The following is a 16,397-nucleotide window of genomic DNA, read 5'->3' as shown; positions in this document are numbered from 1 at the left end:
TTACAGTACTACTCCTGTAGTTTATTAATTTCTGGTTAAATCTGATCTCATGTCACCAGTCTTCTCATTTACAGCATCTAAGTCCATGATAATAAACACTTTGAAAATCAAGGACTTTGAAAAGATAAACCTATTGAAATTATATAATAAGCTCTCAAATTATCTTCAGCTGTCACTTGTGCCAATGACTTTTACTGCCATATAACAAACAACACAAATCAAGTAGTCCTGGTCAGAGTCAAAGCTCAATGACAAAAAAAAAAGAAGCTAAGTAAGGCCTAAAAAAATCAAAAATCTACCCACATTAAGGAATCTATGAAAAATGTCAGCAAAAATCTGCAAGTTGCCATAAGAAAGAACAAAATGGAACGCAAAATTAGAATCTGAGGCCAAGTAAACTCATATGTCCTTCTTTAACTACATCATATTATATTTGAATTAATCCATAATGGTATTACCACTCCATCCATAAAGATATTAATATACGTGTAGCTAAATTTAATGTAAGCTTCAAACCAGAAACTCAAAGAAGTTCCACAGATTCACGAGTCCCTTACTTCCGTCCCTGGTATTATGCTGTATATCCTAACTGCACTCTAAAGTTAAAACTGCCATCTTTGTGGGCCATGACAATATACATGATTACTTAATCAACAATGCATCACACCCTTCCACCAAAACAATGTTCAGTTAAAGCATATCCACAGGCTATGCTTCTAATGTATAGAAAAATGACTATTTTCTTATATTACTTAATAAAGAGGGACCACACATCAGATCCTTTGCAATATAGGCCCATAAGCCTAACAACTCTAATTTGCAAAGCATGGAATGTATTTCATCTGGTTTCATATGCTCAGATACACACAATCTTATTGTTCTAGACTTGCAACAATATGGTTTTGGTCAAAAGATCATTTTTAGTTAATTCAGCAAATTTCTTTGAGAAATTCACTGAAGGTGTAGATAGTAGTTATATAGTTCATACAACATACTTGGATCTAGCCAAGGTCTTTGACACTCTTCCCTGCATAGGAACTGTAAACAGGCTTAAACACTTAGTTGTAGACCCTTATGTTGTAAGAAGAATAGAAAACTGGCTAACAAATAAAACCCACATCGTTAAAGTACCAAGTGCTACGTCAGAAAGCAAAAAAGGTGCATAGTGCCATTACTGAGCACTCATTACTGAAATCCCTTATTTTTGAAAATTACTTTTCAGATCTCTAAATCATTAACTTAGACATAAAGTTAGTTATATTTGTCAAATGACTGTAAGATGGATGTCATCAGTTGCTTAGCATCTGATACCACGTTACTACAGTAAGGGCTCAACATTACAAATCAATGGTGTATTAGAAAATACTAAGTTGTTCAGTAATGAACCCTAAACAACAAACTTGGTACAATGCAAAGTGTAGCATATTCACATTTGGTAAAGAGAACACAAAAGCAGATGACAGTATATCCCGCTCATCGTAAATCTTGGCACTTTTGCAGACATCTCTCTATAGTTTGAACACCATGTAGCAACAGTACTCAGGAACATACCTCTCAACCTCCAGTTGACAGAATCAGGGACAAAGGACCTTAAAGTCAGGGACAGTCAGGAACACCTAATAAACATAAGCTATGCATATTTAAATAAAGACATTAAAGGACACACCCACCCACATTCAATTACACAAAGGCAGGGCATCGTTTTAGAACCGTTTTTTTTTTTTAATGAGAATTTTACACATATACAAACACCTACATGCATAAAATACTGGGTTATTCATATTTTCAGGAAAACCATATACAATTCAAGTAAAACATGCCATGCACCAGAAAATACCCCCCAACCCCTGCAAATAGCAGACAGAATGAAAATAAAGGCAGCTAACTCCTTTGCTTTCAGTGCTGGTGTAATCCTTAAAAATAGAATGCCACTGAAATAAATCATTTATGTTTAGACCAGAAGTAATATCTACAGGAACAAGGGGCAGATAAGGTGAGTAAGACAGAAAGAAAATAGTGAGGATTAATTTATCTGAGAAAAAATCTTTATTTACTCTAATGCTCCAGCAACAATATATAGTAAAGATAAAACTCAGTAGCTGATTTGTTCTGACACTCAGCAGCAACCCTGCACTGGCCTTATTTAAATGCTTTTAAATTGTATACATGAATAAGCTACAGCCATAAACAAAATGTTAATTACACATTGGAAATGAAAAATGTTAATAAATAAACTTCTGTTGATACTTTTTCTGCTACTTTTTTAGACAAAACAAGTGTATTGTTGATTCAGAGACTGTGTGGCTAACTAGCATCCAAGTTACTTACATTTCATGCAGGATAAAGTTTAAAATAAAATGTAGTCCATGGCACAACCACAAGTCCTACTCTTCCTTATTATAATAGAACTGCCCAAGCAACGTCAGACCTCCTTTGAATAATTCCTGCAGTAGTTTGTCAGACTGCAACCCACATTTCCTGCAAGGATCAGTAATGGCAGCAGCACTCCGAGCTCCAAAATCCGACTTCGGTCTCTATAACCAACAGTCCAAAACTGTTTTCATAGCTCTCATCAGGTTTCAGCACAGTAGAAGTCTTCAATGCTTGATTTTCCTATCTCTTGTTGGGGATGTAGTCTTTGTCCAGTCTCTCAATAAGCAGAGTCCTTTTCCTTCCAGAGATGCTTAACTATGAACAAACAACTTCTACAATGCTTAACATGCAGACTACGAGGAACTAATTGAAAACAAAAGCCATCCAAAGTCCGCTGCCACATATTAAACATTAAACAAAATGAAAAAAATACACTGTCTGGTGCCATATGCAAATTAGATGCAGTAATGCAATGCTCTGATTGGCCAAGATATCTACAACCAGAACAGATGTAGCTTGACCACAATTCTCAGGTGTACAAGTGCCCAAATTGGGCAGTTAGGGGTTAAAGCTTATTCAAACTTAAAAATGGTGCTCCCAGAAAATTCTGGACGTTTGAGAGCTATGGTCAGGAAATCCTTCTACCTAGCTTAATTAACAACAAAAGTTATCTCACCCAGGACAAAAGAAGTTACCATTCCTCTATACTCTTCCCTGATCAGATCAGATACAGAATACCATGTCCCTTTTGATATATATCTACCTAAATACATCATATAGCTAGAAAAACCTGAGAGGTTTCTAACTTAAAAGATCACCAGATTAAAGACCATCAACTAACAAGACAGTCTTGAAGCTCTGTCCCTATAATCAGTCTCCTGTAAGACTCCAGTGAATTGTTTTATGTTGACCATTTCATGCTAGTAAGGAACCAGCCTTCCTTACATCTCCTACACCTCCACAAATAAAAAGTGTCACAATCAATTAAACGACGTAAATCAAGATCAATGAATGTATTACCCGCCACTTCCCCTGTCTCTGGAATAATCTTCCATTACATCTAAAAAACACAACACAGATGTGAGGAGATAGCTGTCCCCAGTGTTAAGGTAGAGGACGGCTTCATTTCCTTATTAATTGTGAAAAATGAAAAATAAAAAAACACTTAAACATTACAATATTAACAACAGTAATAAACAGTCCAAAACTTCAGATGTTAATTCCTCTTCTGTGAAGGTACTGAAGAAACAAACTCAAAACAGGCTTAGTTACTGGAATAACTTAGCTTTAATTTATAAATGCTTTTGTCCACCAACTGGATTTATCAGATTGACTTTTCAATAACAGCTTTAACCCATGGATAGACTAATATATACATAAAAATCACAAAACATCATAAATCATGATTGACAACCTTGTACATGGTAATGAGCCTAGCCTACTACTAAAAGCTAGCCTTATGTAACACAAGTCATTTTTACAATCCAAACTAAAATAAGAAATAGAACAAGTACTAAGAAAACAAAATCCAAATAAACTGAAGAGCACAACTAGTAATTAACTCACTTCACTAAAAGCTATCTAGCACCAATGTGACAACAAGATTCTTGCTAGAGTGACAAACTAAAAAACTGAAAAAAACAAGCAAAAAAATCAGAGAGATGAAGTGAAGAAGTGTGTGTGTGTGTGTGTGTGTGTGTGTGTGTGTGTGTGTGTGTGTGTGTGTGTGTGTGTGTGAGTGACAAGAGGCACATGACTCAAGAAAACAGCACCCACTATAGTAACCTTGGAAAAGATGCAATATAATGAATGATCACAGATAAAAACACAATCAGAATAAAAGCTGTAATCATCAGTGTATTAAAATAAACAAAAAAAAGTGCTTTCACCTGTAGAGCTTCATAAGATCACAGTTAAAACTGAGTATTCATTAACGCAATCTTGCACTAAAAATAGGAAGAAAACAATCAATAAAATGTGTGGAAAATGCAAATGACTGTGCATATGTATATGTCACAGCAGGCCAGAAAACAAGCAGAAACCATCAAAAATACAAGCATAAAAATGTCCACAAAAGGTAAAGAAAGGAGCAAACATGTCATGCCAAAAGCATTAATAAAATATATTGTGGTCCATTTTACTAAACTGAAGAACGCATTTAACTGAACAAGCAGAATTAAGTTCAGGTGGATTGTAGACGTTAAGGTGAATTTGCCATTCCAGCTCCTTCTATTCAAGAATGCCATTACATATAAAACAGAGGGTTACCTTCACTTCTTTTAATACAGCCTTGACAATTGGATGTGTGTCTGCAAATACAGCTTGGGTCTGACTTGGTTTGCCTACCTGGAGGCAAGATGAAATCTAAGAAGAGCTCCCCTACAAGTGGTCAAAGTGAAGTTTCTCAAGCATCAGTAGCTCACAGAAAAATACACCAAAAAATTAGGACTGAGCTCTGTGCTCCATAGGAAATCATTGCCAGTGCACACTTAGAAATTGTACTGGCAATGAGTTACTTATTTTTGGAGATGTTTTTCTTCTTCCAGTTGATGAGACAATGGGCCTGGTATATATAAGTTTGGAAGGTGTGAGGGGCTTCTCCCCCACATCAGGGGTGCAGATGGCTTGCCCCTGCAAAAAGACACAACTTTTTTGTGCTTCTGTGTTTTGGGCATTATTTTTCATCATTTTGGATTATTGGCATTGTGGAAGTCAGCAGTTCATAGTAGACCACCTAAGAGTGCTCATAGTAGACTACCTAACCCCCAAAAAGTCCAAGCTATTACTTTTTTCCCTAAATACCTCTCTCCTGAAAAACTAAATTTAAAGTCCTATCTCTTGATAATACAACCAGTGAAGTCACTTGGCATAGCAAACTATTAGGGGTGATCATCATCATCATCATCTTCTTTTGGCTTTTTCCGTTAGGGGTTGCCACAGCAGATCATCTGTTTCCATTTCTTCCTGTCCTCTGGATCTTGCTGTGTCACACCAACCACCTGCATGTCCTCTATCACCACATCCATAAACCTTATCTTAGGCCTTCCTCTTTTCCTGTTACCTGGTAGCTTCATCCTTAGCATCTTTTTCCCAATATACTCAGCATCCCTCCTCAGCACATGTCCAAACCAATGTAATCTTGCCTCTCTGCCTTTGTCTCCAAACCTTGTGATATTCTTACATTCAACTTGCATATACAAAATTGCTTTGCATAAAAAAAAAACTCATCAAAAACTAGGGATGCTTTACAAAACCAAATACTTTTTCATTGATGCAACTAAACTTTCCACTACTTATCTCTTCTTGACTCTTCTTTATGGTGCTTCCATCCTTACTAACCTCCAGGCTTCACAAAAACTGAAACTTGAACAATGCTATAACAAAGTTGTTAAATTTGCAGCACATACCCCTTTCAGAACTCACTACTGTATAGCACTGAAAAGCCTAAATTGGTTACAACTGCCACATCAGCTAACATATGCACAACTTCTTACCACCTATAAAATTACCCAACTTCCATCTAGCTACATGTCCAGCATTAAAAAACATTCAACACTACTATGTTCCCAGTTGGTCATTGTGATCCAGTGACTAAAAACTCCTGTCTATCTATAAACCTAGCAAATCTGCTGGGCATTGTCTATAGTCATACAAGGTTGCTAAGTCCTGGGACTCCTTACCTGTATCTATCAGGTCTATACCCACCTTCCCATCTTTCAAAACCATTCTGAAAGGCTTCCTAGTTAAAATCTGTCTCGCTTCTTGCTCAAAACCAGCATAACCTATATCCCTAAATGTGAACAAGTACCTTTTCATTCCTTATACCTTCTTACTCTCCCTTCTTCACTTACTTCCTTACTGCTATCTAATTCTCTTGTCTGATTTTCTTTCTAAATGTACCATAAGCCTATTTTCTTCACTTCATATTGCAATTCCTATTTGTATTACACTAACTTAACTTTAATATCTCTATAGTTTAACATTTCTCTAAATATTAAATGATTGTTATACACCTTGTACTGATTCTTAACCAATGCTTTTATATTATGTCTAATTTGTTATAATTATTTAAACAACATATGTTTTTGTTTTATTTTTGAAGATTGTAAAATTGTTGTTCTTAAAATGTTCTGTAATAATTTGGAGCTTTTCTCCCCGGCCTCTGCTGAAAATAGATTTCTACCTGGTCATTTTTTCCCGGTAATCAAATATCAATAAATAAATAAATGCAAAAAAAGTTTGGGTATTGTCATGGTGATTATGCACTGACTATACCTTGAAATTGAAAACTATGAATCCATGAATTTAGGAACTACTGTAATTCTCTGAGAAAGTTTCAAAAATCAGAAACAGCTTATAAATATTGTTAGTATTCATTTAGATTGCTCTTAGAATATTGTAAAATATGTTCATAGGTAGGTACTAGGCTATTGGCCCTAGGGCCTATATAAGCCTAGCCAATGGTACCCTGGCTTTTGCCACACAAGAAAATTATTTTCCTGTGCCCCTGACAAGCAGAGCCACAGAAGTGATCCTGGGATGAATTTCCTATCTCCCATCCAATCATCAAGATTTTTCTTGAAGAGTGCTAATGAGGAGCTTTATTTGATATAGGTTCATAGGTACTAAAGACAAATATTCTTTTCCTCACTGCTGAATAATCTCAGGGTTCATATATTTAGAAATTCAGTGTTGTGGGGTAGGCACAATGGTATTGCCCCTTATAATTTTGTTGTTGTTATTTTAATAGACTGAAACTCAGTTGTTTAGATGGAATGAAATGGGTCCCAATCAGACATTACTTCATGGTCCAAAAATATATACATGCAAACACACACATTTATATGTATATCTATATCTATATAGCTATATCTCTATATCTATATCTCTATATCTATCTATCTATCTATATATCTATATATATATATATATATATATATATATATATATATATATATACATACACGCACACACACATACAGATAGACAGACACACATAGATATATAAGTGGACATACGATATGCCAGATGGTAGCAGTTCAGATGAAGATAATGACCAAGCATTCAATTCTGAATGAAGAGCATAAGCTTCCTGAGCTCCAGTTTAAAAGCCGCAGCAACGAAGACTCCTTTGTGAGATCTTTATTTTAGGTAATCATGATGAACACTTTAATCAATTACAAGGCTTCTTCAGAACAAGCAGTAGTAACTGTGTTAATTCTGTAGTGGGGGGATGTGGGCTAGTTGTTAGTTATGAATGGACTCAAATGAGTGAACTGCTAAATTCAAGAGAGGTAGGTCTTCTGTTTAGGGTTACCACCTGTCCTTCTTTGCGAGGGACAGTCCCACTTTGGGCAGTTGTGTCCTGAGAAAAAACTAAAAAATGGCAAATGTCCTGAGATTTTAAGACAAAATATATTTCTTAAGTTTTTGTTTAATATTTGCATAAAACTGTTATTTTGTATCTGGAACATATAAATATTATATGAAATAGCATGAGCAACTCAAATGCAACAAAAATAAGATGTTATTTTTGGCAGAAAAGTAAAGTTCTGGCCTTTGCACTGGCCGTGGGTATGTTTTGTCATGCAAAATCTCACATTTCTACAAAAAGTGTCCCACTGGGCATTTGAAAAGGTGGGAACCCTACTTCTGTTTTGAAGTACATTGCAACAATGTAGAAAGTTTTTTCAATGTTACCACAAGCACTCCAGTTGTGGTATTAAATGTACTTTGTAAAAGGTGCTTTTGGGGTGGCTGGTCGAAAGCAAACAAAATGAATGAATGATCATTAGCCTCCACTCTTACACAAAATGTCTTCAGATACCATAGCACCTGCAATGAACAACACACGCGCGCGCGCGCGCACACCCACACCCACACACACGTATGCGTTCACTTATAGTTTGTGTATAGTGTATGTAAATTACATATACTGCCGATAGTTACTTAGAATAAAATTATACTGCTGACAATAATAATCCGAAAAAGAAGACCCCTACGTCTGAAGTTATTTTCAAACGGGTGATCACCACCGCTGTGCAGTTAACTCTCAAACCTCAGAAAGGATAAAGTAAAATTCTGAAGCAAAATAATGTTGTACAAGTAGGTATGTTAAACCTCCGTATTTGCTGAATAATCGTTCTGTGGTTTAAGAAATTTAGTAATTCATGTGCCTATAAATTGTTGTAATGTATAATGATATGCTCGTAAATCGTTTTAACAGTGTTAGTAAATAAATTTAGGAGGCTCAAAAGTACATATAACTGAATGCCAAACCACAGTTTTGCAGATAAATGTAGCAACTGTTGTACACAAAGCACCGTGTTGTTTTGTAACATCCGTTTGCAGCCAATCCATAGCACCACCCCTCCCCTCACTCACGCGGTTGAGAGGGATGCGGCTGTGCCACCCTCAGTCTCTGTTTGATGTCTGCCGAAACGAGCCGGGACTCCAGAGGGGGGTGCAGAGCTACTGAATTCCAGAACGCCTTGGCAAATTCCACATCCTCTTCCGAAGACCCAGCAAACAACAAATAATATTTTTCGAAGTCTGGCAGCTCCCCTGGTTCCTCTGCAGTGGACTGTATCTCTGACATGATGACTCGATCACTGAACAGTCAGGACACTGTATGAAAATGCAGAGCCCTGGTTGCTAAGGATACACAAACACAACATTCGGTGAAACAGTTGCGATGAAATTGTGTTGACGATGCCGGCTGTGCCCGAGACGGAACGATTGGTCAATACCATGCGCACGTCTCGAACAAATTAATAATTGTTACTAGCATGTGAAAAACACAAGTGCGTGTACACCATCTATCTCACAAGTAAACTTCTGTTAACTTAATTTTATAAATTTAATTTTGTGAAGCTATCGGACAGTGTCCAAAACTGCAATACAGTACTCATCATGCTAACAATTCAATAAAAAGAATCTTCCAATTAGATCATGCACTCAGGGCTGCCCTCAGTAATTTGCAATATACTCAGAAGTGTCCGATGGAGGTATGACATACCCTAATGTAGAATCCACTGTAACGTTCCTCTAAATATCCAGATTTTTTGCAGAATATTCAGATTTTTGCCTTATTATTTTTGGTTTGTTTCTCATAAAATATGTGTTTTTCTGGCAAATCGCTGGGATGTTGATGACTGAAATCACTAAATAAAGATATATATTTGAGTTTCGGACTTCATATTCTTCAGAAAACTGCATACTAAGACTGCCCCTATTTTTCGACCTTTGTCCCCCCATTATGTCTGGCTTTGTCCAGATTTTTGTGCTAAGAGGTTGAAAGGTATGACTGCATACCTCAGTGAAGTATGAGGAACAAATACTAACAACTTCAATTGGCAAGATCATAGGATGGTTAAATATGCTAGTTTTACATATAATAAAGATCTCTTAATGAATTAATGTGATTCATTTCTATTTGCCATGGATATCAGTCAAAAAATTCTAATACAGAATGTGTGTCAGATCCTTCCAATGTGGAATTTCGAGGAACATGAACTTTTTAAGATCCTAAATGAGGTACGTTCCTCATAATGTGGAACACTTGACAGGTATCATGAGCACCACCTTTCCAGGTTTGTGCTAGGGTTACCATCTGTCCCACTTTGCGAGGGATTGTCCCTCTTTGGGCAGCTGTGTCCTGACAAAAAATTAAAAAAATGGCAAATGTCCTGAGATTTTAGGACAAAATAATTTCCTATATTTTATGTAATAGTTGCATAAAACAGTTATTCTGTATCTAAAATGCCTAAATGTTATAAGAAACAGAATAAGCAACTAAAATGCTACAAGAATAAGCTTTTATGTAGGCAAAAAAGTTAAGTTATATCCTTTGTACTGACCGTGGGTGTGTGTCGGCCTGTAAAATCTGATGTTTGTCCCGAAAATGTCCCACTTTGGCCATTTGAAAAGGTGGCAACCTTAGATTGTGCTGGGCATCTGTGCGTCTCTACCCAGTGCTCTGCACTTTGCATGTGCCTGCAATGAACATGAAACTGCATGCATGCACATATGTAACAGACATGTAAACAATAATGCCAGGCAGGGAGTGTGTTACTGTGTAATTAACACCTGCCCAGGGATGTTATGCGGAGTTGGGCCCCTACACCCCTGGAATGGCATTAATTACAGAGCAATACACACCCTGTGGGACATTATTGCCCTTAGAGAATGGTCCCTTTGTAAAATTGTTGTGTTTTTACTTGCTTATTTTTAGTACTATATATTTTTATATATTTTTGATGTAAAATAGTTCCTCCGCCTAATGTTTCAAACTTGATGTAGTACATATTATTGGTGTTGGAGAAAGCATTTTACATTCAAAATATAACACTTTAAAAATGTCCAGGTATTTATTTTTTTGGTTCCTTTTTCCTAAAACGTTTGGTTTGTTGCCAGTTATGAGAGAGTGATGTCACTAAATAATGGCATAGATTTGAATTTTGGACTTTTATTTTGTTTAGAAAACTCATTCCAGCACAAATATTGTTATTTAAGCAACTTTTATAAGAACAATAATTCAAATCTGCTATTTTTGAGCCTTTGTTCCTTTATTTTATTTACCCAGATTTCTTTAGCTGCAAGGTTGAGAGGTATGCAGACCTCTTTAATACTGCTGCTAGCTGTCATTCTGCTCATGCAGGTACACACACACACACACACACACACACACACACACACACACACACACACATATCCCTGCTTCAGAAAATGCAAGCTGATACAAACCCTAACGTTCAAGTATTTTCGTGATTTTATACCAGGATAATTTATATATTCATTGCAGACTGTCCAGATTTTTATAGGTTCATAGGTTCATTGGTGTTTACTAGGCTAATAACCGCAAGGGTTTTAAGCCTAGCCATGCATCCCCAAATCTCTGACAAGTTCTGATACCCTTGATAAGTGTAAGCATGGGGCTAGGAGATGAACCATTTACAGGTTACCTGTGTCCATTAGAGACATAGGTGCCAAACCAAGAATACATTTCCAGTTTCCCATCCAATTGTCCAAGTTGCACTTGAATTGGGTTAGGGAGGATTTCTACTTCACATGGTTGGGGAGCCTGTTCCATAGATGGGGTAGTCTCTGGGATACATTCTTATCTTTCTAGCAGGTCTTATTTATATCACAGGCAAGGTTTAAGTCTTTAGAATGGGTAATTCTGGTGCTGTTTGTTTTGTGGATATGCAGGAGGTCCACCAGAGTGGGGTCTGACAATGCCCTGTATGCCAGGCATAGATCTCCCCTCAAAAGCCTGTAGGAGACCGAATACAGGAATAGAGCCTTGAAGCGATCTACAGAGGATATTTTACTTACGCCCTGTATTCTTTTAGTGAGGAACCTCTGTGGATGTTCCAATTGTTGGATATGCCTGCTTAGGTACATACCAAAGGGGGCATTGTACTCTATGATAGGTCTGATACATGCCGAATACAGTAGAATAATGACTTCTTTGGACTTAGATGCCATACCTTTGTTTATAAGTTGCTCAACATAGAATGATTTCCTCACCACTGTAGACAAGTGATGGTCAAATGCTAGACTACTATCTATGTGTGTCTCTAAGTCCCTGACTGCTGAGTCAACCGTAAGGGGTGTGTTGTCAATATGATAATTACCAGAGATAGATGACTGCCCAAAGGATACTATTATGCATTTCTTGGCATTTTGTTTTATTCCATGGCTCTTACATCAGTTTTGTCTGTGTCAGCCCTTTCTGGAGAACATTTGTGTCAGTGTGGGATTCAGTGACAGCTTCTAATTTGCAATCATTTGCAGATTTAGTCAGCTAGAGACCCCTGACATTGGCCTTGATTTCTGAGAAGTAGATGCCAAAAAGGAGCGGTCCAAGGACTGATCCTTGGGAGACTCCACTTGTGACTGGCCTTTTTGTAGAGGTGGTCTCCCTAATTCTAACTTCCTGGGTCCCATCTGTAAGACAGTTGGCTATCCACCAGGTGACACATGGGTTTGTATTTAACCTCTTGAGTTTGTCAACAATGCCCGAGTGGGGTATTGTGTCAAATGCCTTGGCCAGGTGAAGGTAAGCAGTGTGAATGATTTTGCCCTCATCCATTGCTTTGGTGACCTTCTCAGAGAAGTCCACCAGGTTGAGTAGGCATGATCTGCCCTTGACAAAACCAAACTGGGTTGGGTCCATTGCCTGGAGGTTTACTATATCTCTAGTGATCATCTCCATGATAATTATTTCCATGGCATTACATATAAGACTACTGAGACTTATGGGTCTATAGTTTCCAGGGTCTGTAGATGGCCCAGCTTTGTGTAGAGGGATGATTGTTGCCTTTCTCCGTTCATGAGGCACGAATCCTGTTTGGAGGCTACAGCTAAATAGTAATTTCAGAGGCCCTGATAGGTCATGTTTCATGCTATTTAGAAGGCATCCTAGGATATTGTTTAGGCCCATTGATGCAGTGTTCTTGGTCTTAGAGAGCACATTGCCATAAACAAACTTTACAAAAGGAAGAAACTGTTGCAGAAAAGAGGAAAATCCCAAGATGCAAAAAAACCCCTTACCAGCCTCAGTAAGAAGCTGAGATCCCTCATAAAAATCCTCCAAAGCTAGTTACGAAAATAAAATTGCCAAAGATTCCAAAGACAACCACAAGGCATTCTATAGCTATGTCAAGAATCTAAATGGCAATGCTCAGATCTGCTCTGAGCTACAACAGAATGGCATTAAATATACTGATCCCAATGATATTGCCAATATCCTGGCAGATCGATTCAGTGCAAACTTCACCCCCCTCTCACCCCCTAAAGGGCCCATCTCAATACCAAAAGATTGCCAAATTCCGGTAATAATGGCCACACAGGTAAAAAATGCACTCTCCAAGCTAAGAATACAGCATCCATGGGACCAGACGACAACTCAGGCTGTGTACTACATGAACTACAAAATGAACTGGCACCTCACCTGAGTGTTATGTTTAATCATAGCCTCAACTCAGGCTTCGTGCCCACTGAGTGGTGCACAGCTACAGTTATCCCACTCCACAAGGGAGGATCCACCTTAGATCAAGGGAACTACCACCCCATCAGTCTGGTGAGCCTGATCTGCAAGGCCATGGAATGTATTATCATGGAACGTACAAACAAAGACATTGGCAACCTTCAAACACTCGACCCCACACAGTTTGGGTTCGTGAAGGGCCGATCTTGTCTCCTGAATCTGATTGACTTATTCGAATCAGTCTCCAGAGCCATGGACAAGGGTAAGGTGGTCCACACAGCCTATCTGGACCTCACCAAGGCCTTCAACACCATCCCCCATTCTGGAATCATAGATGAACTTACTAAGCTGGGTATTAATCCCTGCGTCACTCGATGGGTTGCCAACTGGCTTACTGACAGAACACACACTGTAAAAGTAGCCAACTCCAAATCCAGCTCCAGACAAGTGACAAGTGGAGTACCTCAAGGTTCAGTCCTGGGACTGCTCTTGTTTGGCAGCTACTTCTCTGAAGTACAGGCCAACACTAAGGGACTCTAGCTAACAAAGTTCACAGATGACTGCAAACTGGGAGCCATTATTGAATCCCCAAATGATGTGGATATTCTTCAAAAAGGCCTTACAGAAACAAATGCTTGGTGCCAGAGCCATGGGCTCAAGCTTAATGCCAAGAAATGTATAGTTATCCCCTTTGGGAAAAAAACATGTACCCGTGAATTACCACATAGGTGGCAGTACACTAAACACTGAAAATGTGATAAGAGACTTAGGGACACAGGTGGACAGTGGTCATACCTTTGATAACCACATCGCCACAACAGTCAGGAAATCCTTCTATGTGACACACCTCATCACTAAGGGCTTTTCATCCAGAAAAAAGGAGGTCATTGTCCCACTGTACTCATCCCTCATTAGACCTATTGTAGAATATGACACTCTGTTTGGTATGTACCTCTCAAGACATCTGCAACAACTGGAAAGGCCACAGAAATATCTCACTAAAAGAATCAGAAAAACAGATGCCCTATGCTGATCATCTAAAAAAACTCCACCTATACTCTGTTGCATATCATCTACTCAGAGGCGATCTCTGCTTAACATACAAGACCATGTCAAACCCAGAGCTGTTGGACATGCTACACTTAAAGAAATCCCAATCCCTCAGAGACACATGCTCCAGGGATCTAAACCTTGTCATCACAATGAACAAAACATGCTGGAGGGATAGGTTCCTGGCCCAGAGACTCCTCAGACTCTGAAATAGGCTGCCCATACATGTCAAGCAGAGCGCCTCTTTGGCCCTCTTCAAGAGGAACCTTGAGGATTGGATGGGAGATAGGAAATTCATCCCAGGGATCATGTCAGTCACCCTGCTAGACAGGGGTCCAGGGAAGTAAATACTGTGGGAAGAAATAGCCAAGGAATTGTTATGGCTAGGCTTGTATAGGCCCTAGGGCAGATAGCCTAGTACCAGCCTATGAACCTATTAAGGATCTATTCCCTAGTGATAGTAGGGGGAGTTATATTTGATGATATTTCCTTAGGGAACGTTGAGGGGAGAGAGGGGTAAAGTTGCAGTTGAATTTATCATCCAGGAGGTTTGCTATATCTGCTGGCTCAGTATAGGTGGCTCCATTTACAATGAGCTCTGCACACAATTATGTATTGCCTTTGAGGTTGTGGACATAGCTAAAGAATGCTTTTTGGTTGTCCTTGGCCTGGGAGGCCAAACATACTTCAAATTTAGCTTTGGTTGACTTTATTTGTCCTCTGAGTTGTTTGTTTAGTTTGATGAGAGTGCTTTTATCCTGCTGGGTGCTGCATCTCTTAATTTTTGCCATAATTTTCTTCCTCCTGTTATACAGCCTATTGATTTTGTGATTCCACCAGGGTGGCTTGTTTTTTGAGTTAGTTCTGTACTTCTTCCTGGTGGGTACAGCAATAGCAGGAGGTTAGCCTTAGAATAGTTTCTGAATATTCCAGGTTTAGCTGGGGTTCCAGTGTTTATTTTTACTTCAAAGAAGACCATTTTGTGGTCTGACCTTACCAGAGATGGCATTACAGTTGGGGGTGTGCAGCATTCTTCCATATTAGTGAGGACCATATCCAGTATGGTTGCACCCCTGGTTGATGTACTGACTATCTGGTCCAGGGAGTTTGTGTTTACAAAATCCAGGAATCTCTGTGCATGTACGTTTGGTGTCATATAGGATTCCCAGTTAATAGAGAGGTAATTAAAGCCACCCATGCATATGGTATTGGGTTGGATGGTTAGTGTTACTAATAAATTTAAATACATAGAATGGGCATTCTGGATCATGGAGGGGTACCTATAGCTTGCCAGGAAGTGGTACTGGATTTTGCCTAAGGTGATTTGAAAATGGAGCAGCTCAATTGCATTGTCCTGTTTGACAAGCCTTGAAGTATATTCATTTTTTATGTAAATAGAGATACCTCCACTCTTAGTCTCTGCCTGTGAGGTGGCTGGCCTATATGTGTGGAAGGCATTATATCCTTGCACTGTTGGTATTCTCTCCATGGCTTTTAACCATGTCTCAGTGACCGCACAGACATCAGCATTCTGTAGGGTAAAGCGAGCTTCTAGGGAGTGGAGTTTTTTTGTTTAGACTCCTAGGATTGAGCAGCAATACCTTTAGATTTTCTCGGTTTTGATTTGCTATGTCTGAAGTACTTTCAGTTTGGCATTATCTAAAATAGGCACTATGGGGGAAGACAGTGTTTTAGCTAATATTCAAAAGACTAGATGGGAGAGGTACAGACCATCCCTGGCAAAGCAATGTGGTCTGTTGACCATCTCCTTCCATGCTGACAAATATTGCATCCTCTTAGAATGACACCAGAAACTAAGTCAATTATTAAAATCAATAATCTTTTGTTCGTATTGTCATATCCTTGGAGAAGGTAAAATGCTGCTCAGTGCTAGGCTCATACCAGCCTGAGACACATATTCCGAGAGCTCCATGATGTCTCTCTTCATATAGTCTAGGGAGGTACAGCTCAGGTCATTTAC

At 38.5% G+C, this 16,397-nt stretch overlaps 1 protein-coding gene across 7 annotated transcripts in view; it reads right to left on the bottom strand.

Annotated features, from left to right (window-relative positions):
* Positions 1–9,085, bottom strand: part of HOATZ (HOATZ cilia and flagella associated protein) — a 437,779-nt gene extending 428,694 nt beyond the window's left edge. For 2 of the 7 annotated variants that reach the window (XM_044080987.1, XR_006365904.1), the window contains exon 1: positions 8,758–9,077. In XM_044080987.1, the coding sequence (XP_043936922.1) occupies positions 8,758–8,971 (214 nt within the window). In that variant the 5' untranslated portion in view covers positions 8,972–9,077. Of the gene's footprint in view, positions 1–8,757 lie in introns of all 7 variants that reach the window. The other 5 variants (XM_044080986.1, XM_044080985.1, XM_044080984.1 and 2 more) reach the window with 5 other exon arrangements.
* Positions 9,086–16,397: the final 7,312 nt, after the last annotated feature.

This window comes from Protopterus annectens, chromosome 8.part0 (assembly GCF_019279795.1).
Source record: "Protopterus annectens isolate FY-2018-M chromosome 8.part0, PAN1.0, whole genome shotgun sequence".
Taxonomy (NCBI): domain Eukaryota; kingdom Metazoa; phylum Chordata; order Ceratodontiformes; family Protopteridae; genus Protopterus; species Protopterus annectens.
This window is presented reverse-complemented; position numbering and strand designations above follow the sequence as displayed.